At 39.0% G+C, this 23,290-nt stretch overlaps 1 protein-coding gene across 3 annotated transcripts in view; it reads right to left on the bottom strand.

Moving 5' to 3' along the window:
- Positions 1-23,290, bottom strand: part of LOC115114556 (suppression of tumorigenicity 18 protein-like) — a 61,793-nt gene that overhangs the window by 19,258 nt on the left and 19,245 nt on the right. For all 3 annotated transcript variants that reach the window (XM_029642900.2, XM_029642899.2, XM_029642898.2), the window contains exons 3-6: positions 7,997-8,115; positions 5,294-5,345; positions 4,341-4,371; positions 3,723-3,916 (exon numbers count right to left, since the gene is read on the bottom strand). In XM_029642900.2, the coding sequence (XP_029498760.2) occupies positions 3,723-3,916; positions 4,341-4,371; positions 5,294-5,345; positions 7,997-8,115 (396 nt within the window). The remainder of the gene's footprint in view (positions 1-3,722; positions 3,917-4,340; positions 4,372-5,293; positions 5,346-7,996; positions 8,116-23,290) is intronic.

The raw sequence follows: 23,290 nt of genomic DNA on the forward strand, positions 1-23,290 counted from the left end.
AGTAAGTGGATTCCACTGAGGATAATAAAGGCATTACCAAACCGATACTACTAGTCATTATCAGGCCATAGTATACAACTTAATCCCCCAAAATAAAAGCTGCTAAATGCAGGAAGTGTATCGCTCTGACTTATCTGGCGAACCTGTTTTGAAGCATATGATTTTGGATTGTGTAAATGTAGGGATGTGATGTATATTCACTACCACAATACAAGGCAGGTGAAGACAGACCAGCAACAGAGGAAGTAGGTGAATGAAATAGACATGGTTAAACTCCTTTTTTGATGCAAAATATGAAGCTGGATTTTTTTGAGACATGCAATGACGTGGCTGATAATATTTTTGTTGCTAGAGACATTTCATTCTAAACAAAGGAATATGAATATCAGCCTGTTCAACAAAGATTAAAAGTCAGTTATGTTTAGTTACAATTAGCAGAGCAGACAGAAAACAACTTATTTTTGTACAGATGGATGACACACACATACAGTTTAAGTCAGAAGTTTACATGCACCTTAGCCAAATACATTTAAACACAATTTTTCATAATTCCTGACATTTAATCAGTAGATATTCCCTGTCTTAGTTCAGTTAGGATCACCACTTTATTTTAAGAATGTGAAATGTCAGAATAATAGTAAATAAATATTTCTATTTCAGCTTTTATTTCTTTCATCACATTCCCAGTGGGTCAGAAGTTTACATACACTCAATTAGTATTTGGAGCATTGCCTTTAAATTGTTGAACTTGGGTCAAACGTATCGGGTAGCCTTCCCCAAGGTTCCCACAATAAGTTAGGTAGGTGAATTTTGGCCCATTCCTCCTGACAGAGCTGGTGTAACTGAGTCCGGTTTGTAGGCCTCCTTGCTTGCACACGCTTTTTCAGTTCTGCCCACAAATGTTCAATAGGATTGAGGTCAGGGCTTTGTGATGGCAACTCCAATACCTTGACTTTGTTGTCCTTAAGACATTTTTCCACAACTCTGGAAGTATTCTTGGGGCCATTGTCCATTTGGAAGACCCATTTGCGACCAAGCCTTGAGATGTTGCTTCAATATATCCACATAATTTTCCTACCTCATGATGCCATCTATTTTGTAAAGTGCACCAGTCCCTCCTGCAGCAAAGCACCCCCACAACATGATGCTGCCACCCCCATGCTTCACGGTTGGGATGGTGTTCTTCGGCTTGCAAGCCTCCCCATTTTTCCTCCAAACATAACAATGGTTATGGCCAAAGAGTTCTATTTTTCTTTCATCAGACCAGAGGACATTTCTCCAGAAAGTATGATCTTTGTCCCCATGTGCAGTTGCAAACCATAGTCTGGTGGTGTTATGGTGGTTTTGGAGCAGTGGCTTCTTCCTTGCTGAGCGGCCTTTCAGGTTATGTCGATATAAGACTTGTTTTTACTGTGGATATAGATACTTTTGTACTTTTGTCCTTTGCTGTTGTTCTGAGAAGGAATTGCACTTTTCGAACCAAAGCACGTTCATCTCTAGGAGACAGAATGCATCTCTTTCCTGAGCAGAATGAAGGCTGTGTGGTCCATTGGTGTTTATACTTGCGTACTATTGTTTGTACAGATGAATGTGGTACCTTCAGGCGTGTGGAAATTGCTCCCAAGGATGAACCAGACTTGTGGAGGTCTACAATTTGTTTTCTGAGGTCTTGGCTGATTTCTTTTGATTTTCCCATGATGTCATGTAAAGAGGCACTGAGTTTGAAGGTAGGCCTTGAAATACATCCACAGGTACACCTCCAATTGACTCAAATTATGTAAATTAGCCTATCAGAAGCTTCTAAAGCCATGACATCATTTTCTGATATCATGTCTTTTTAAAGACTGTTTAAAGGCACAGTCAACTTAGTGTATGTAAACTTCTGACCCACTGGAATTGTGATACAGTGAATTATAAGTGAAATAATCTGTATGTAAACAATTGTTGGAAAAATTACTTGTGTCATGCACAAAGTAGATGTCCTAACCGACCTGCAAAAACTATAGTTTGTTAAAAATACATTTGTGGAGTGGTTGAAAAACGAATTTTAATGACTCCAACCTAAGTGTATGTAAACTTCCGACTTCAACTGTACACACAGTGAGAATTGCAGTGGAAAAGAGACCGCATGGGAGAGAAAAACATGGATCCCTCCTGTGGTTTGTGTATTGGAACAGGTGAACAGTTTGTACTCCAGAATAGCCATTATAGGCGCTCTGCAGTGTGGTTGGAGCTTGGCTGGAGTTGAACACAGTGCGGCTCGACCAAATTAGCGGCTTATTTTTCCCTCTTGTTTTAAAATGCAGATATGAACAGTATCCCGCTGTTACATTCTTATTGCTTTTTCTATCCACTTTAACTGTCATAGACATTTCACATAAAATATCCCCAGACCTGATTGTGACAAAAATATATTTACAGATGTATGTAGGCTTATGTTAATCACACAATGTTCAGTCATTGCTTTGTGTTGCCTGCCTTTTGATACATGTTCACTGTATTGTATAGGGCTTGCTGTTTGCAGGTGCCTTCTTTTGATAAAAAAGATAAACTTTTCTGGATTAAAAGGTTATAATACAGAACAAGTAGGTAGTGGTGACTGAATACAGACACATAAAAGCTCTGCTTGAAACACAAACAGACCATGAGAGGGAGGTATATGAACAAAGGAAGATATCAAAGGGGGAAAAACAGATAGCGAAGCTAGTGCAGAAAGGGTTATGATAATTGTAATGTTATATGAACCCCAGAAACAAATACATTCCATTTCCAATTAATCCGCACAATTCATTGAGCTACTCTCTTGGTCCATTTAACTACCCACATGTGTACTATAATGAGCTGTAGACATTATGCCTAATTATGTATATTTGGACTGTGTTAAGAGGGCCTAACAAAAGCTTTCGAAGGGGACAATTACGTTTGTTGCTTAGTTACATCGTTAAAACTATACCAAATAAGTGCAGATTATAGTGGGTGAGAATGCACATGTAAACCATGGGTATTGTTGCCAAAATGCTCAAAATTCAATTCATTTGGAAATAGAAATGTTTTGCTTGGGGGGAGGGGCTCAATGAAATAAACAAACATTTCCTTAGGTCATTGTTGAGTACACACCTTGGTCTTAGTATCTTTCGACAAATAATCACAAATGTATTCTATTGTATCAGTGACATTGGTTTTATAAGAAGATGGTTAAGCAATCGCATACTTCAGAAGGGAACCTGGTTCTGTTTAAGATGCAACATTAGCTTGTGTTAATAATCAATAAATCGTGTGCATATTCTAAACTCAACTCACTTTACTAAACAAACATCAACAGAGGACATTCTAACCAGAATGGCCTAAAGCAAACATGATCATTATTCAATTCTCTGTGTTTTCAACCCATTCTTGAATGGCTTTTCAGAAAAACCAAACACAGACAAGAAGAAAAGGAGGAGTCTGAAATCTGGCCTCGTCAAAAATAGGGGAAAAAGCCATGCCAAAAATATCATGGCAGATAAGCTGTCAAAAGTAGGACTGAGGACGTGAGACAGACACAACTAATGTGAACCCAGCAGTCTCGTCTTTCACTTCCAATACACAATGACTATGGGGTCTGGCTGATGGCGAGCAGACATGCAATAGAGAGGGAGGGAAATATGAATGCAACAGATGGGATTTTAAAATTCAGCGTCAATTGTTCATCAAAACAGACAAACAACAGGACATCTGTCTACCTGCTGGAGTGTCAATGTTCCTCAGCTCTTCTTTGTCCTGTGGCGGTGCCAGGTCCTCGTTCTCCTCCTCACAGCACGCCTCACTGGGGCTGTAGTGGCAGGGCCTCATCAGGAGAGACTTTCTCTTGTTGACGGGGGCGCCCTGCACCCCTTCCTGGGCGAGCCTCTTCCTAGCAGCCATAGACCCATATGTGCTGTTGTGGGGGGGATGAATGAATAAAAAGAGCAACGGGGTCAACAAAAGGCCATAGCCGTTACTTTGAACTGAAAGTGAACGTAAAATGTAACATTGTCAGTTTATTCCCCAACTGTATTTCAGGATTCAGAAAGTAAAATCAAGTGTTTTTTTGTAACTTGATTGAAAAGGTAAACATAAGGTTGAAGAAACTGTATATGGTCGAGATGATTCATACAAATGAAGTACCTAGAAGCGCAGTGAAGACCTACAGGGCCAAATTCAATTATAACCGGTATTATCAAGATAAGAGAATGGCCAGCATACCACATCTACTAACAAAGGATGCCTATTTCATTCTGTATGCAAGGGCATAGAAACCTGGGGTGAATTAGAGGATACCTGTAAGTGTTTATTTTCACAAAGAGGTCATGAACCCTTACCTTGGAGCCTGGGTGATGCAGTCAGCTGGAACTGTAAACAGAAACAGAAGTACGTCAGGTAAATAGTAATGTTTACATTTCCACTGTGGAGTGACTACGCATCTGGCTACTGGAGAAACACAATCCCGATCAAAGCTACCGATCTACTGTACTAGCTCCATGTTTTTGATAAGCAGTTGTGGCCGACTACACTCATGGTAGTGGGGTGTTCCCCTAGTATGATTTTGGATTGTACTCTATCAAATGTTCTATGAAAAGATTACTTTTACAGCTACTTATCAAAATAGATTTTTTGCAACCTTTTATAATGAACTATTTTACTTCAACAAAAGCCTTCTGATATGATTAAAATCATCGGCAAGGTACCCTTTATATAGATTTTTTTTATTTTTAATATCCACAACCCCAATCTGCTCTCCTCTTTCTGAGATCTGCTGTAGCTCATCCTCCTGACAGCTTTGACAACATCATCTGAAAAGGCAAATCGATTTTCCCTGAGGGCCATGCACCACAGATGCAAATCTCATTCTCATTCAAGTCCACCGTATTCCCATGAAGCACAACCCCATAATAAAGCTTCCATGAATTTCCCAGACATAGTAATGGCTCTGGTGCCACCAGCCAGACCTTAGAGGCTTGGAACACTAGCATAATGGCATCCCCCTGTCTAGGGGTTTTCAATCACACTATATATATTCACTCCTTAACGAATTTGAGCCACAGTTCCAATTTGATGAAGTAATTCCCCATCTGAATAAAATAATGGCAATGCAGTGCTCTTCAAATTGGTAAGATAATTTGTAAAACTGACAGTTGTAAAGTTGGATTGTTGAACTGATTCCTCCCTAGACCCCATAGATGTATAAGTGGAATGTGCGTGAATTGCTGAAGTGCTTAGTTACTGCTATTGATGTGCTTGCTTGAACATGGTAAGAGTTGTCAACGCTGCTGACCTTTACCCCCGTTGCATGTTTGGTGTGTGTTTTCCTCTCCTTCTGAATCCATCTGTTGATAAAGAACACACAATGTATTCTTTAGCATGTAACACTCATTTCTAACAAAATACAGATTCTGTTGACAACTGGGACTGGAATAATGATGTTAACATTTGCTCAGCAGATGCTGTATCCATCCAATTTGAGGGTTCTTGAAGTTTATTTGAAGTAACTTTGAACCTTCCTATCAACATTACCCTATATTTCCCGGAACATTTATGTATTTACGTGTTGATTATCTGCGGTATTTAATGGGTGTAGTCATGAAAACACATGTAAAAGCAAAACACCAACCGAAGGTGAAGTTAATAAAACAAAATAAACTTTGAGGTGGAAAAAACGTCATAATGCAAAATAATGACATTAAAGTGCAGGTGGTGGTACAGACAGACAGCAGTGTGTTTAGACCAAAATAGTTGTTCAAATCCATCCACTCTCCCTCGTCACCATCTCATGTGGATCCCAAATAAAACCTATTAAAGGTAATTATTCTGGGCTGATGGCAGTGTATAGTGGTCACAGGCCAGTGAAATTTGTGAGTCACAGGATAGATACGCTGTTACTTTTCCTGGTAATGGGAAACATGACTTCTCTCTCTGGTTTGCTGTTGTGATTGAAGGCACTGACCTGTCATACATTTATAATAGGGGAGCAGGTGTGGCAGTGATGGACCTTAATTTACTTTAATAAACCTTTTATGTGCCACACTCTTCAATGCCACGCCGGGCCCTCAGAGGACCTGCTCATAATAGGTTCATTACTTTTCATTACTAGGGCCCTATTGAGACAAACAACTACCCAAACACTATAGATTACATTCTGTAAAAAATAATTTACCTCATTAGTTCATTACAATTTTTCCATCATCGTATGAACAGACAAACAAACAGACAAGAGATACTCACTCATTTTGTATACATTTTTTTTATTAAACAAGATTTGTATAGATAGTGTATGTGTTACAATGTCTACTATAATACAAATTCATTTCAATTTCAAATTCAGATGTAATTTCACAGATTGACTAATATTTTCACATTAGGCACTTCTGTGTTACTGAGAGGTAACACTCACATTATGCAAATCTACTTGTTTTAAACACTTTTTAAATATTTCATAACATAACCTCTGATTTAATGCCTTATTAATGCTCTGTACACGAACCATTTAAATGCCTCTATCTTACAAGTAAAGCCAGAATATCATGTATTTTGAAAATACTTATTTGAATATATTGAAAATACTATATTGAATATAATAATGCTTCTATCTTCGTAAGATACCTGATGAACTTGGTTTTGACCCTGAGGAGTATACACTTGACTGATATTTTGTTAGTTCATGATTTTTTAACTGCGCTCAATATGTTAGTTAGAACGTTCAATTACATACTGTATTCCTTCAAAGGCCTGTATCTAGTCTTTCTAGGGAGTTTTTCCTAGCCACCGTGCTTCTACATCTGCATTGCTTGCTGTTTGGGGTTTTAGGCTGGGTTTCTGTACAGCACTTTGTGACATCAGCTGATGTAAGAAGGGCAATATAAATAAATGTGATTGATTGTCATCTGAGGGGAGATGGAGGAACAGCTCAAACTTTTTGTGTTCAGGTATTATATGTTCTGCTTTGTGAGCAGCACAGAGGTTCTGAGAGGGTATAGAGCATGTGCTTTTGACACCCATTCGACAAAAGCTATTGTTGGTCCTTCACAAACTCAAAGCTGTACCTAATTCTGCAGAGGATGAATCAGAAGTAATGGAGCAACGTGGAAATCTCCTATGGACGTTTCAGAGTAAGAGAAGTAGACATGGAGAGAACACATGATGTTCAATGAATATATTTACACAGGCAGAACAAATACTGTAGATACAGTACATGCTATTCAAATAAGGCTTTGTTTGTATTAAATATTTACTACACTCTCAGGTGGGGATTTGTTTGTGTTATATATTCCTGACAATGCACAAAACTACAACACATACACATGATAGATCTTCGGTGGTCATTGGTACAAAATGTTTTCCCATTTCTTTATGGTTGACATTATGGTCATACTATTTTATCCAAGGCTGTCTGGACATTGTCATGGTTTCAGCCAGCCATTTTGGACTTAGGAACGGCTTTCAAAAGTAGAACACTGGGGCTACAATTACACAGGCAGCCCAATTCTGATATTTTTTTCCACTAATTGGTCATTTGACCAATCACATCAGATCTTTTTCATAGCTGATCTGATTGGTTAAAAGACCAATTAGTGAAAACAAGATCAGAATTGGGCTGCTTGTCTAAATGCAGCCTGGGAGGCACGGTCACAGTAGGCTACAATACAAGTGCTGTGGTATAAAAATAAAGCAGCAGACTCAACATACAGCATATGTAAAACAATATCTGTGTCACATATTTTGCGGCGGTCAAAAGAGCATTGACACGACACTGCTAAACATGCTGCTTATCCAGAACATCATGGCTACCACTTCCATTAGCCATACAAATACATGACTATATCCGTTCACAGATAAAGTGAATTGGTAAAATATACTTCCCCCCCCCCTATATTTCAACCTTATTGTAGAGGGCATCAACTAGCTCCATGCTCTTTCATCCAAATGTATAGTATCCAAACCCATCACTGGAAAATATATCATCAAATTATATAAAGCCTACCTTTATTTGCAGTTTTTTTGGAAATATATACGACGTGCTGCAAGGTCCACGCAGTCCACCTTGGTCGATTTGTGCACAATTCTTGACTTTTTTCAGGATGTGAGCATGAAATTCATTCTCTGTAACAAAAAAAAACAAAATAAATATACCTTTAATAAAAATAGATATAGGCCTACAAATCAAATGTGGAGTGGAAAGAAACACATTTTTACTGATTCTCAATTTCCAAGTTTTCAATCTAAATTGTAGTATACTGTAGGTTGGTTAACTAATTAATCATATTGATAATATTGTTCTCAATGCTAACGGTGCTGGTGGTGATAGACATTGTTGGTGAACGTGCAGTCAGTCAGAGATAGTGACGGGCAGGAAACAAGATAATACCTCACATGGTTGAATAAGGACCAAGATGCAAATTGATTGCTTGACAGAGATCAAATTGCTCACAGTCTCATTAACACAAAACATCCAAGAGGGAAAACAAGGACAAACACAATGAGTACATTAAGCCTCTTCACTTCACAGATCTTATTACAGGAATTATTTATTTCTGTTAGCTTTGGGGGAAAAAAGGAAAAAGAAAAAAACATCTTAATTACAGCACTCAGAGCATTTCCCCTCTGCAAACCAAAAGGGGGGGACACGGAATCATTAGCATAAGAAAAAGAAAAAAGAGACTCACTACTATTTAAGGAAGGCCGGTGGGTTTGTCATCTGCTGAATCATTTTCCTGCCCCCCAACACAAATAGACAAATAACGTCTTGCTCTCTGAGGACTATTTGCCCATGTATGGGGCAGATTTCTCTGGGGATACTGAGCAGAGTTGCCTAATGTCTGATGCGCAGGGTTTCTATGTGATTCTCTATGTGCTAATCTGTCTGCTTTGCATGCTGTCCTTGGGACCAGCCCATTCCCCACCCTATTCCATCTGCTACCTTTCCCACCACAGAGGATAGGAGAGAATGGGCTGTGACGGACTGAGACTGGGAGAGGAGAGGGCTTCCCAGTCCAACAGTCATGAATAACCATGGCCTCACACACCGTTTGGAGAGGGGTTGAATGGGGACTGCTTATACGTTGGATCTGTTACTTTGGATCCAACTGTGGTTTTCCCTGCTCTAATACAAAATATAAATGCAATCAAGCATATTATTGTTCATAATTATTGTTCCTCATAGCCATACAAACTACAAGTGGCTAAATATACAAGTATGAGGTTATTTGTGTTATTGGAAATCAACTTCAAAAAGGTTAGCCATTGACAAGGTCATGCAGTTTTGTATATTGCGGATACTGAAGCTACATTCTACTGTTTAAAACAACTACTACTACAGGTGTAGGAGTGTAGTGTATTCACCATTTAAAAAGGCTTCTAAAGACTTGATTTGCCCTAACAAAAAATGGACCAACCCCTACACAAATGTACATGAATTATAATCCACACAAAAATTCACATTTCCTGTTGCTGCAGGATTATTTTCCTGCTGTGAGAAACTGGTCAAATTAAGATCCTACATCTGTGCAACTATGACAACTAATAATGTTGCTGATTCCTAAGCCAAACGGTACTTGTATGTCACCATCAATACAAGTGGTGCTGTTACAATTTTTACCCACCCAACTACTGTAAAGCTACTGCTCCAACTAATAGTGATATTCATTAGTATAATAATAATCATCATTAACCTTGTCATTCAAATGTCCCCAGCTTATCCCTGCACTTGGGACACCCTTGTGTAATCAACAGACACTATAGTGATAAAGTAAAACAGAGTCAATGGTACTAGTGGTACTTAATTTAGAAAACAATAAAACCTTACAGTTGGGTAAGTAAAAGTGCGAAGACCATAAACATGAATTACTTTGCTTACATTTCCTTTAGATTGGGGCAGATGCAAGATGATAGCTAGGCAAATGAGAATAACACCAAATAAGGTTTTAAAATGTCAGCTCCCGCATACTCCCCCAACCAACTGCTATGATTAGATTACACTTTTAACATAATTACTGTCTAAAGCTGTGTGGAAACAATGCATGTAGACAGAAGGGCTCTATCTGAACTGATACCATCCATTCTCTTCTCATTGAGCCTTTTCTCTTAACCTTTCTTCAGCAGTATCATTTTGAATTATGGGGATGGGTAGATGCTCTATGCAAGGTCACTGTCTGTTCGGTACCCGCTCCCTCCCCTCCCCTCCTCCCTTGTTTTTGTTTCCTCTTCCAGAGGCAGACTATACGAATGAAGGGTTAAAACTGGAATGAATTTAATTATGGAATGAATGGAATTATAATGCGCCCGCAGCAAGTTTTCCTCCTTATTTATTAAAGCAGCTGATGGGCCAGGTTTGATGAGCCACTTCTGGCATAATTGAGTCATCACACAAAGAGGGTTCCTCGCATTCAGAGAGGTTTTATCAGCAGCAAACAGACCTGATTACTGGCAATTACACTCTGATCTAGAGGAAGGAGAAAAAAGGAGGGTAAATGTGCGGGGTAACTTCTGTGTTTATAGTTTACCCCGGGAATCATTTCCAGATTCATTTGACATGCTAAGTGTTTTCTGTTTCTGCATAATAAAGTGCAAACAGCAAACGATAGATAGTACAATTTACTTTCATATTTCCTTTTAATGAATGTCTAAGTCTATACGGTAAACTGATCATATTTTTATATGTCCACCGTGCTTAGAATCAGCAATATGTAGTGTTAAAAAAAAGAAGAAAAGTGTGCTTTACAATAACGCTGGTTGCTTGTGTGCAGACAGCGATTCCTTGTCAGTGGAGAGCCAAACTGAGATGGTATATGATGATAAGGAACACAACTGATTTCACCACCTTTCATTGAAATGCTAATTCATTCATAGTGTAAGAGACTATTTTGATAAACAAGTTTTTGAAATAATTATTTTCATTTGCGGTGCTGCGACCAAGCAGCCATCAGATGCCCTCTGTTTAAAAAGCTAGCAGCTGGACATTAGAATAATAGCTAAGAAACGTTTTAGGAGGGGGAGGGTGAAAGCGAGGAAGGGGGGGGGGGGATCTCTGATTTTCCTATTCATATCAAAGCCGGCGCTTAAAATGATGGTGATTCTTTTTGTGCATTTTATAAACTCTTGAAAATAATAATAGGGTAATGTTCCTATAAAAGTAATATATTTAATATTCCTTAAATATAAACAAATGGGTCCAAAGATTTTCAGTTATTGGTGTCTTTCTTATGATGCAGAATTAATAGATATGATTGAACTAATAGTTTGACCTCTCAAGCAACACCTCTGTGAGCTCCAATTGTACTGAACATAGTCTTAAGGGTTATACAAGTTTAAAGTGTCATACAGAGTAGTTTGCTCTTTGTAACACTCCAAACTCATCCCATCAAAAATGTCACAGTATACCTCTTCCAATGAAATATTGAATATTCAGTACCATGAGAAGATGATGGAATGGTGCTAAATACAGTAGAACCAACTGTGGACAGTGACAGCAAATAGGCAAAAGAGACTAACACAAGCTAAGCCAGGTAAGGTATGGAGGTAACCATACCGGACTTGCCCAATTCCACGCTATTTCTGTACTGATAATATAAGTTCAAAGACAGAGTGAGAAGGAGAGAAAACGTATGAACAATCGCCAAAGTGTAGAACACCAATCCATTCACATAAATACAGTAAAAGGGAAACAGAATATCTTCTGATCAGTGGGCACTTTTTACACACCAAAATCCTCATAGAGGGGCGCTTCCGGACTTCCAGAAACAACTGTGATTTCAGACATAACCATCTCCAATGCAGCCATCCTGTCCGCCAAGCAAAGTGTTTGTCTCATGCCAAATGAGTACTTTTATACGGGGCTCTACAAACTGGCTTCTGTCTTATCACTTCCCCAAGACTGAGAAGCTTCAATAAAGAGAACGATGCTCCACAGAATTCTTAACAGACAATTAGGAGCCTGGCTGGCCAGCCACTATCGCTTCAATGATTTGTTATGATGGCATAACTACAGGGGAAACTTGTTATTGGAGCCAGTTAGCAAAGCACCCCATAAAAGAGTCAGACGGTGACACCTGCGCTGAGGTGATTTAAAAATCGTGTAATCGCTTTCCAAAGTCATCCCAAAGCCTTCCCTTCTAAATTGAGTTAATCTGGACCAGGTCCACACAGTCACAGTGGCACAAAGTCCAGATTGGTTCTTCTTGTTCAGCCATCAGAGAGATATTTTTTTCCCACTAAATTTGGGGCACTTTTATAGTTATATTATTCTATGAAAGATGGCTTTTTAGATGAATTGCAATTAATTATCAAATATCAATCTCAATCAGAACAGAAATGTTGAATATTCAAAAACAGCATATTGCTTTGTTTTATGGAATGGTTTCCTACCATGCTATCTATAACTACCAAGACTAATAATAACCCAAAGGAAATTAAACCTGTATCACAGGATTGCAGCTTCTACACAATCAATTAACACCTACAGTGCCTTCAGAAAGTATTCATACCCCTTAACCTATTACACCTTTATTTAACTAGGCAAGTCAGTTAAGAACAAATTATTATTTACAATGGGGCGGCAGGATAGCCTTGTGGTTAGAGCGTTGGACTAGTAACCAAAAGGCTGCAAGTTCAAATCCCCGAGCTGACAAGGTACAAATTGACAAAGTTAACCCACTGTTCCTAGGCCAAAAATAAGAATTTGTTCTTAACTGACTTGCCTTGTTTTAAATAAAGGTAAAAAATAAATAAAAAATGACGGCCTAACATCAACAGGGGCAGAACGACAGATTTTTACCTTGTCAGCTCGGGGATTCAATCCAGCAACCTTTTGGTTACTGGCCCAATGCTCTAACCACTAGGCTACCTGCCGTCCCAGAATATTTTTTATTCTGAACAGGCTTCCTTCTTTTCACTCTGTAATTTAGGTTAGTATTGTGGAGTAACTACAAAGTTGGTCCATCCTCAGTTTTCTCCTATCACAGCCCTTAAACTCTGTAACTGTTTTAAAGTCACCATTGGCCTCATGGTGAAATCCCTGAGCAGTTTCCTTCCTCTTCAGCAACTGAGTTAGGAAGGACGCCTGTAGGTTTGTAATAACTGGGTGTATTGATACACCATCTAAGGTGTAATTAATAACCTCACCATGCTCAAAGGGATATTAAATGTCTGCTTTTTTATTTGTACCCATCTACCAATCGGTGCCCTTCTTCACAAGGCTTTGGAAAACCTCCCTGGTCTTTGTGGATGAATCTGTGTTTGAAATTGACTGCTCAACTGAGGGACCTTACAGATAATTGTGGGGTACAGAGATGAGCTAGTCATTATAACTTATGTTAAGCACATGTTTACACCTAAACTTATTTAGGCTAGCTACAACAAGGTGGTTGAATACTTATTGACTCAAGACATTTCAGCTTTCATTTTTAAAAACAGAGTTCACTTTCAAGTTATGGGAAAAAAGTCAAGGGGTGTGAATACTGTATGCTACGTTAGTTTGCATCTTTCAAATCGTTATTGAACATAAGTTTTTCAAAACACTAACAAGGACTAATTCATTGACAGGTGTTTGGGAGAAAAGAAGTTCCAGCCCGGGTGTCTGTCATCACTACAGAGTAATCCTGGCCATTGTTTCTTTCCAAGGAGACCCTTTTCATGCAGGAGGGTTGCCTGAATGCTACCAGGTGGTCGGCAATTTGGAGAAACGTAGTAACCGTTCGCGCTAATCCCGTGCCACAAAAGGCAGGTCTCCCATGCCCAGAGGCCTCCGGGTGGGAAAAGTTTACCTAGAAAAAACACACACAGTACACACACACAGTGTGTCTGAAAGGAGCCAGGCAGCGCTGAAGCATTGATTCCTAATCAGATTGCACTGAAGTGAACAGCTCGCATGGCAGCTGTAGTTTTCCCAGGGTTAATTACCTTTCACTGCTCTCTAAACAAGTCAGCTGTTCCTGTCATTAAACAAATCCACTCCATCTCTGCTCCTCTGTCCTGTCCTCCAAACACACACACTTTAAGTGTGCACGTGCACGCAAACATGTGCACGCACATAAAAACACACAAACTATTCCCGTCTTCTCATCCTCCACAGCCACACACATCCAAACATTTACAGTACATGGAGCTCATAGAGAGCAAACTGGGAAAAAGGGAAATGTATCCAATAACCACTTGGTCACTTTACTAATTAAGAGGTGGAGTCAGCGGCTGTTAAAATAGAGGCCATTATCCTTTACTTTCAGCTACAAACATTTATTTCTGCTTATGCAGATGGGACGCTGAATTCCCAATACTATCCACTCGCCCTGTCAAAGGAGGATAATACCAATCTGTCAAGGTCTCATGTCGTTATCTGGCTCCCAATCATACTAATTGAGTATATAAAAGGAAGTAAATTATCCAAATAAACACACACACACACACACACACACAGGTGGACAGGCGCTTGCACACGCACACAGAAAGAGTTCAGCTGTGCTGTCATAAATTCTGAAAAATCTCCCAGCTCTCTGAGCTCCATGGCTCAGGACGTTGGGGGAGTTTTAAGTGATTTCACTGTGTGGCAAAATCCCCTGGCCACCTGGATTACAAACTCTAGTCCTTTAACTCATGCCAGTATAAATCCGTGTTAACTGGGATTTACCTCTGGCATATGAATTCTCAGTCTGCGTAAGCTTTGTTTGGAATGAGTTGTACGTAAGTATTTTATGCCTTATAGAGATGCCTGATGGTGAATTTCTTATTTTGTTGAAAAAAGGCAAGAAAATGGTTATAAAAGTGTTGTAATTTACTTATTCTAAATGGGTAAAGTAAATAAAATAGTTTTCATTGACCATGTTATGAACATTATTCCAAACCAGGAAAAAGAGTGAAATAATACAAATGCCTGAAACCATGGCCATGTAGGTTGTAGTCCTACATGTGTCAAAAAGTTAGTAATGTGTACTCTTAGCCAGGCTGTTGCTAACATTGATCATGCTTAATATCATGGTGGTTATCGAAGTGACCGTGATATATTTAACACACATGGCAGGGGCAGCCCTAGAGGATCTGAATGAAGTATTATGCAAAATCTATACAATCTCCTCTAACACACACACTTTTCTGGGATAGCTGAGTTAAACCCTGACTATAGCATTTTGTACTTAAAGGTTAGCAGGACTGTTTTGTGAGTTTGAACCGAGCTTGCCAGATCAGCAGATGGTCTGTGATTATGATTATATGCATCAATAAAATGTAAATTTGAATTAACTCTAGGGTTTAATAAAAAATATGGACTTTAACCCACGCTGCAGTCTGCCGGTCGTGCATGATATTTTGATACAATATAAATGATATAGGATACATAATATACTTATATGTAAGACAACCAGCTTAAACCAGTTGAGAGTACCTGCAAGTACAAGGCAGTGACAGGTCTAAATGTCAAATTCAGGAGTATGGTTATACATACAAAAAAATGTCTACATATTGAATTGTCACGCGCAATAACAAAATGTCTAAGCCAGAAATGAATTTAAGTCAGAAAAAAAAACTATTATGGACACGAATTGAATGCACGAACCAGAGAGATGTCAATATGAAACTACCATCCTGTGATGGAAAATAGAAGCTAAGGCACAACTTGTAGTAAAAAGTAACTTAAAAAACATGCATTGATAATATTTTCTGAGTAGAGCTGTAAATAGAGCTGGAAAAAGACAAAACTACAGTACTTCCATAAAGAAGACATCAGACGTAAGTTCAGGGGGAAAAGAATAGAGAGGGTTGCTAGCGAGTAAAGTTACAGTTAGGAAGCAAGCAAGAGGAAACAGCTGGGTCTTGTCCTCTGTCACATTAGCCAACATGTCTGGAAGTGACAGTCTCCTTAGGCACTGCGCTAACCTTTCATGAATCTATTTATCTGTCGAGAGTACTATTTACTCTGAGACTGAAAGCTCTGCATTCACTAAACAGGCACAGATACACTCACTCACTCGCACTCTCATACGTAGACACGGAGACATTAACATTTCCGACAGGGCAGAATTGTTAGCCTGACTTACCATGCCCCTGTTAGCCTTTGTTTTGCCTTTCATAGAGGTGATGGTGTAGAAGGAAATCGAGGTGGGGTGGGTGGGTAGCCAGGCTAGTCCAGTGTGTCACTGCCGCGAGGTTTGTGTTTGTGTGTGTGTGTGTGTGTGTGTGTGTGTGTGTGCGAGGACACTGTAATATTCAACGGAGCCACTAAGCTCTTTTTGTAGCCTTTGTGTCATTCACTTAACGACCAATCTCATTAGCTAGCGGGCTAAAATGGGCTGAATTATTTTCGGTGTAAATACACCACATGGTGACCCTCAAGGTAAGAACTCTGAAGGTCATTTTAAATCACATAAAAGATGGAATCCCCCTCAAAAATCTATACCAAAATAATGAACAGATTGCCCCTAAAAAGGCTTGGAAAATGGTAGATATTCAGTATGATGTTTGATATTGACAGTTCATGATGGCTTTATATATTTAGAACACCGTGATTATATTTATACATTTCTAAGTTAGTGTATGTATGTATGTATGTATGTATGTATGTATGTATGTATGTAACGATAGATCTGTGTATGTATCTACGTAATAATAATTTTGGGGATGCTTATATTGCAAGAGCGCATTATACACGTGTGAAATTTAAATGCGTTTTTTGCAACTCCCTCTGAGACACCCTCGGAGATTGGGGTCATGGCCAGGGTCAGCCATTAACAATACCGACCCTGGAGCAAATACGGTTAAGTGCCTTGCTCAAGGGCACATCGGCTGATTTTTTCCACCCTGTCAGCTCTGGGATTCGGACAAGAGACATTTTGGTACTGGCCCAACGCTCGAACCGCTACGCTACCTGCCACATATGTAGCTATGTATTTACAGTATGTATGTATGTATTTACAGTATGTATGTATGTATGTATTTACAGTATGTATGTATGTATTTACAGTATGTATGTATTTACAGTATGTACAGTGGGGCAAAAAAGTATTTAGTCAGCCACCAATTGTGCAAGTTCTCCCACTTAAAAAGATGAGAGGGGCCTGTAATTTCCATCAGGTACACTTCAACTATGACAGACAAAATGAGAAAAAAAATCCAAAAAAGCACATTGTAGGATTTTTTATGAATTTATTTGCAAATTGGAAAATAAGTATTTGGTCAATAACAAAAGTTTATCTCAATACTTTGTTATATACCCTTTGTTGGCAATGTCAACTTACGTTTTCTGTAAGTCTTCACAAGGTTTTCACACACTGTTGCTGGTATTTTGGACCATTCCTCCAGGCAGATCTCCTCTAGAGCAGTGATGTTTTGGGGCTGTTGCTGGGCAACACTGACTTTCAACTCCCTCCAAAGAATTTCTATGGGGTTGAGATCTGGAGACTGGCTAGGCCACTCCAGGACCTTGAAATGCTTCTTACGAAGCCACTCCTTCGTTGCCCGGGCGGTGTGTTTGGGTTCATTGTCATGCTGAAAGACCCAGCCACATTTAATCTTCAATGCCCTTGCTGATGGAAGGAGGTTTTCACTCAAAATCTCACGATACATGGCCCCATTCATTCTTTCCTTTACACGGATCAGTCGTCCGGGTCCCTTTGCAGAAAAACAGCCCCAAAGCATGATGTTTCCACCCCCATGCTTCACAGTAGGTATGGTGTTCTTTGGATGCAACTCAGCATTCTTTGTCCTCCAAACACGACGAGTTGAGTTTTTACCAAAAAGTTATATTTTGGTTTCATTTGACCATATGACATTCTCCCAATCTTCTTCTGGATCATCCAAATGCTCTCTAGCAAACTTCAGATGGGTCTGGACATGTACTGGCTTAAGCAGGGGGGGACACGTCTGGCACTGCAGGATTTGAGTCCCTGGCGGCGTAGTGTGTTACTGATGGTAGGCTTTGTTACTTTGGTCCCAGCTCTCTGCAGGTCATTCACTAGGTCCCCCCGTGTGGTTCTGGGATTTTTGCTCACCGTTCTTGTGATCATTTTGACCCCACGGGGTGAGATCTTGTGTGGAGCCCCAGATCGAGGGAGATTATCAGTGGTCTTGTATGTCTTCCATTTCCTAATAATTGCTCCCACAGTTGATTTCTTCAAACCAAGCTGCTTACCTATTGCAGATTCAGACATCCCAGCCTGGTGCAGGTCTACAATTTTGTTTCTGGTGTCCTTTGACAGCTCTTTGGTCTTGGCCAGAGTGGAGTTTGGAGTGTGACTGTTTGAGGTTGTGGACAGGTGTCTTTTATACTGATAACAAGTTCAAACAGGTGCCATTAATACAGGTAACGAGTGGAGGACAGAGGAGCCTCTTAAAGAAGAAGTTACAGGTCTGTGAGAGCCAGAAATCTTGCTTGTTTGTAGGTGACCAAACACTTATTTTCCATCATATAATTTGCAAATAAATTCATTACAAATCCTACAATGTGATTTTCTGGATTTTATTTCTTCTCATTTTGTCTGTCATAGTTGAAGTGTACCTATGATGAAAATTACAGGCCTCTCTCATTTTTAAGTGGGAGAACTTGCACAATTGGTGGCTGACTAAATACTTTTTTTGCCCCACTGTATGTATTTACAGTATGCATGTATGCATGTATGTATGTATGTACATACAGTATCTATGTATGTATCTCAGGTACCAGTCAAAAGTATGGACACCTACTCATGCAAGGGTTTTTCTTTATTAGTACTATTTTCTACATTCTACTATGAAATAACATGTGTGGAATCAAAAGTGTTAAATCCAAATATATCTGAGATTCTTCAAAGTAGCCACCTTTGTCTTGATGAAAGCTTTGCACACTCTTGGCATTCTCTCAACCAGCTTCATAAGGTAGTCAACTGGAATGCATTTCAATTAACAGGTGTGCCTTGTTAAAAGTTAGTTTGTGGAATTTATTTCCTTCTTAATGTGTTTGAGCCATTCAGTTGTGTTGTGACCAGATAGGGGTAATATACAGAAGATAGCCCTATTTGGTAAAATACCAAGTCCATATTATGGCAAAAACAGCTCAAATAAGCAAAGACAGTCCATCATTACTTTAAGACATGAAGGTCAGTCAATACCCAAAAATGTCAATACCCAAAGTCCTGTCGCTAAAACCATGAAGCGCTATGATGAAACTGGCTCATGAGGACAGCCACAGGAAAAGAAGACCCACAGTTAGCTCTGCTGCAGAGGTTAAGTTCATTACAGTTAACTGCGCCTCAGATTGCAGCACAAATAAATGCTTCAGAGTTCAAGTAACAGACACATTTCAACATCAACGGTTCAGAGGAGACTGTGTGAATCAGGACTTCATGGCCGAATTTCTGCAAAGAAATCAATACTAAAAGGACACCAATAAGAAGAAGAGATTTGCTTGGGCCAAGAAACACAAGCAATGGACATTAGACCAGTGGAAATCTATCCTTTGGACTGATGAGATTTTTGGTTACAACCGCAGTGTATTTGTGAGATGTAGGGAAGACGAATGGATAATCTCTGTACATGTGGTTCCCACCGTGAAGCATGGAGGAGGTGGTGTGATGGTGTGGGGGTGCTTTGCTGGTGACACTGTCTGTTATTTATTTAGAAGTCAAGGCACACTTAACCAGCATGGCTACCACAGCATTCTCCTGGTTTGCACTTAGTGGGACTATCATTTGTTTTTCAATAGAATAATGACCCAACACACCTCCAGGCTGTGTAAAGGCTATTTGACCAAGAAGAAGAGTGATGGAGTGCTACATCAGAGAACCTAGCCTCCACAATCACCCGACATCAAACCAATTGAGATGGTTTGGGATGAGTTGGACTGGAAACGCATCCAACAACTGCTCATATGTGGGAACTCCTTCAAGACTGTTGGAAAACCATCCCAGATTAAGCTGTTTGAGAGAATGCCAAGAGTGTGCAAAGCTGTCATTTTATTTTATTTTTTACCTTTATTTTACTAGGCAAGTCAGTTAAAAACAAATTCTTATTTTCAATGACGGCCTAGGAACAGTGGGTTAACTGCCCGTTCAGGGGCAGAACGACAGATTTGTACCTTGTCAGCTCGGGGATTTGAACTTGCAACCTTTCAGTTACTAGTCCAACGCTCTAACCACTAGGCTACCCTGTTTGAGGGTGTGAGCTACCCTGCCATCATAAAGGCAAATAGTGGCTACTTTGAAGAATTTAAAATAACATATTTTGATTTGTTCAAAACTTTTTTGGTTACAACATGATTGTGTTATTTCATAGTTTTGATGTCTTCACTATTATTCTAGAATGTACAAAATAGTGATAATAAAGAAAAACACTTGAATGTGTAGGTGTCCAAACCTTTGAACCACACATGCAGAGATCATCCGTTCACCTACTCTGCGTCTCAAAGACACGGCAGTTAGAACCAAAAATCTCAAATTTGGACTCATCAGGCCAAAGGACAGATTTCCACCGGTCTAATGTCCATTGCTTGTGTTTCTTGGCCCAAGCAAGTCTCTTCTTCTTATTGGTGTCCTTTAGTAGTGGTTTCTTTGCAGCAATTCGACCATGAAGGCCTGACTCACGCAGTCTGCTCTGAACAGTTGATGTTGAGATGTGTCTGTTACTTGAACTCTGTGAATCATTTATTTGGGCTGCAATCTGAGGCTGGTAACTCTAATGAACTTATCCTCTGCAGCAGAGGTAATTCTGGGTCTTCCTTTCCTGTGGCAGTCCACATGAACCGCTTCATCATAGCGCTTGATGGTTTTTGAGACTGTTAATGAAAAACGTTCAAAGTTCTTGAAATGTTCCGTATTGACTGATCTTCATGTCTTAAAGTAATGGTGGGCTGTCGTTTCTCTTTGCTAATTTGAGCTGTTCTTGCCATAATATGGACTTGGTCTTTTACCAAGCGTATCTTCTGTATACCACCCCTACCTTGTCACAACACAACTGATTGGCTCAAACACATTCCAAAAACGAACTTTTAAAAAGGCACAGCTGTTAATTGAAATGCATTCCAGGTGACAACCTCATGAAGCTGGTCGAGAGAATACCAAAAGCCAAAGGGTGGCTACTTTCAATAATCTCTTAAAATATATTTGGATTTGTTTAACACTTTTTTGGTTACTATATGATTCCATATGTGTTATTTAATAGTTTTGATGTCTTCAATATTATTCGACAATGTAGAAAATAGTAAAAATGAAGAAAAACCCTGGAATGAGTAGTTGTGTCCAAACTTTTGACTGGTACTGTAAGTAAGCATGTGCATTAGTTTGTTCAAAATTGTTCAATCATTGCACTTTTTCTCATTAAAGTATTAACTCTTACAACATTTAATTTAAATTCATTCCAAAACTTTCATACACAAGTAGATAAAAAAAAAAAACATTGAAAGAAATTGTGAAGAAACATGAAGTGAAACCATTCGACAATAAAATGTCAAACAGACAAAGGCTGGACATTTTCAGAGAATGTTCTAGACATTTTACTTATCTTTTCACTATTTCCCTGATGCTGTGTTTCTGGTGCAGCAGAACTATAATTCCATGTAACATTAGTTATTGTAAGTACTTGCAGTCATGACAGCTGTCTATAAGCATCAGGGACATGTCTATCGGCCAACTTGACCCTTGTTAGAAAACAAAACACAAAAAGAGAATAGTACAGCCTGGGACTGTTGTGCAGGGTCACTGGAGATTTTCCAGACAAACGCAGCAGAGGGGAGGGGGGGGGGGGGAGAATAAAAAGGACAGGCTCAGAATCTCATTTTAACAGACCGCACACAATCTGGGCTCCCACAGAACTATCTCTGCCTGACCGCTTTCTATTTATCCCTTATCAGTGTTTACCAACCGCTAGTTTTCTTTCATTCACACTGTGAGGCAGTTCTCTTACTATCAGTCAACAGCTGACACCGTGGAACAGCCTCAAAGGCAAGAGGAAGGGATCAAAACTAAACCAAAGCTGTTTAAACAATACAACAGAGGAAATAAATTCATAAATCCTAATTCTTCTCAACCCACAAGGGTACAAGCAGATCCTTTATAGTTAGGCCAACAAACAAAACCACAGCCAATGAGGTAACATTACAATCAAGGTAAATTCTCAAATATATTTTGAATAAAAAAAGAGCGGAAAAAAATCCCATGTAATTTTAATTAGGGACATCGCTTATAGCGCCACCATGTCAAGCATATAAAAACTCCTCACTGAAAAAACATTACATTTTACATGTATTCTCTTTAAAAAGAATACTACCTGTAATGTATTTATAGATCAATTATATTCAGATGATCTTGGTTAGGTTACTATACATGTTTTATATAATATTTAAATATTTCCTATTTGTTACTAAATACTTCATAGTCTGTGCATCAGGAAAACTAACTGCAACATGGCAACCAGGAAAGTATAGTCTATCCCAGACCCAACAGATATAACCTTAAGTAAACTTAAGTAAACTTATCTTCAGAGGAGTACTGCTTTATCATTATATAGAATCCATTGCATATATTTATGTGGGTTTCAAATTAAGTTGATATAGCCAAAGGACAAACATGGGTTACTAAACAGATAGTATTTTTATGCCTCCTTTCTGAAGTCCTCTGCATATAGATCTATTAGAGGGCCTGTTTTAGACATTAAAAACACTTGTTTTCTGTCAATTCAAGTGATATTAATTTGTCCCAAACAAATCACACGCAGCAAAAAGGATCATTCAGCATTGTCATAACAAATACATATTTATGTTGTACATTTAGGATTGCAAATGTATTCCCAATTATACAAACATCACAGTTTCTCTGGAATACTGTTCAAAAGTGAAGTAATTAATTACATTTATCCTTTCCCCAGCTGCTCAAGAGCTGGATGGAACATTTCTGAAACCTTGCTGAATTAAATCCACGTAATTAATTTTCCTAGATGAACTAAGTGAAGTTTGAGTGGGGAAAAACAGGTAACACAGTACATGTTGGATGGATATTTACCACCATGGTTGCTACTGTAACTCTTTGCTGCTTGCAGTGTTTCACAATGCATGGCAGCTATTTTCTCTATATTTGACTCAATCTGGAAATTGAAAAGTAAAGAGTGCTCTTTTCTTGAATAACTCTGTTTGAATCTATTTGTTGAGTTATGGAAAGATTTGTCAAGTGAAAAGTGACAAAGTTAACAAGTCACAGCAGGGCACTTGATATCCTATAGAACAATCATGTTATCATCATATAACTAAATAATCAAGTTTTACACAAATAAACTGGAGATTGTAATGTCACCTCCCCCTCTGGACGACACAGTCTTTATTCTCTAGGTACCA

Source organism: Oncorhynchus nerka, linkage group LG9b (assembly GCF_034236695.1).
Source record: "Oncorhynchus nerka isolate Pitt River linkage group LG9b, Oner_Uvic_2.0, whole genome shotgun sequence".
In the NCBI taxonomy this organism is placed as follows: Eukaryota; Metazoa; Chordata; class Actinopteri; order Salmoniformes; family Salmonidae; genus Oncorhynchus; species Oncorhynchus nerka.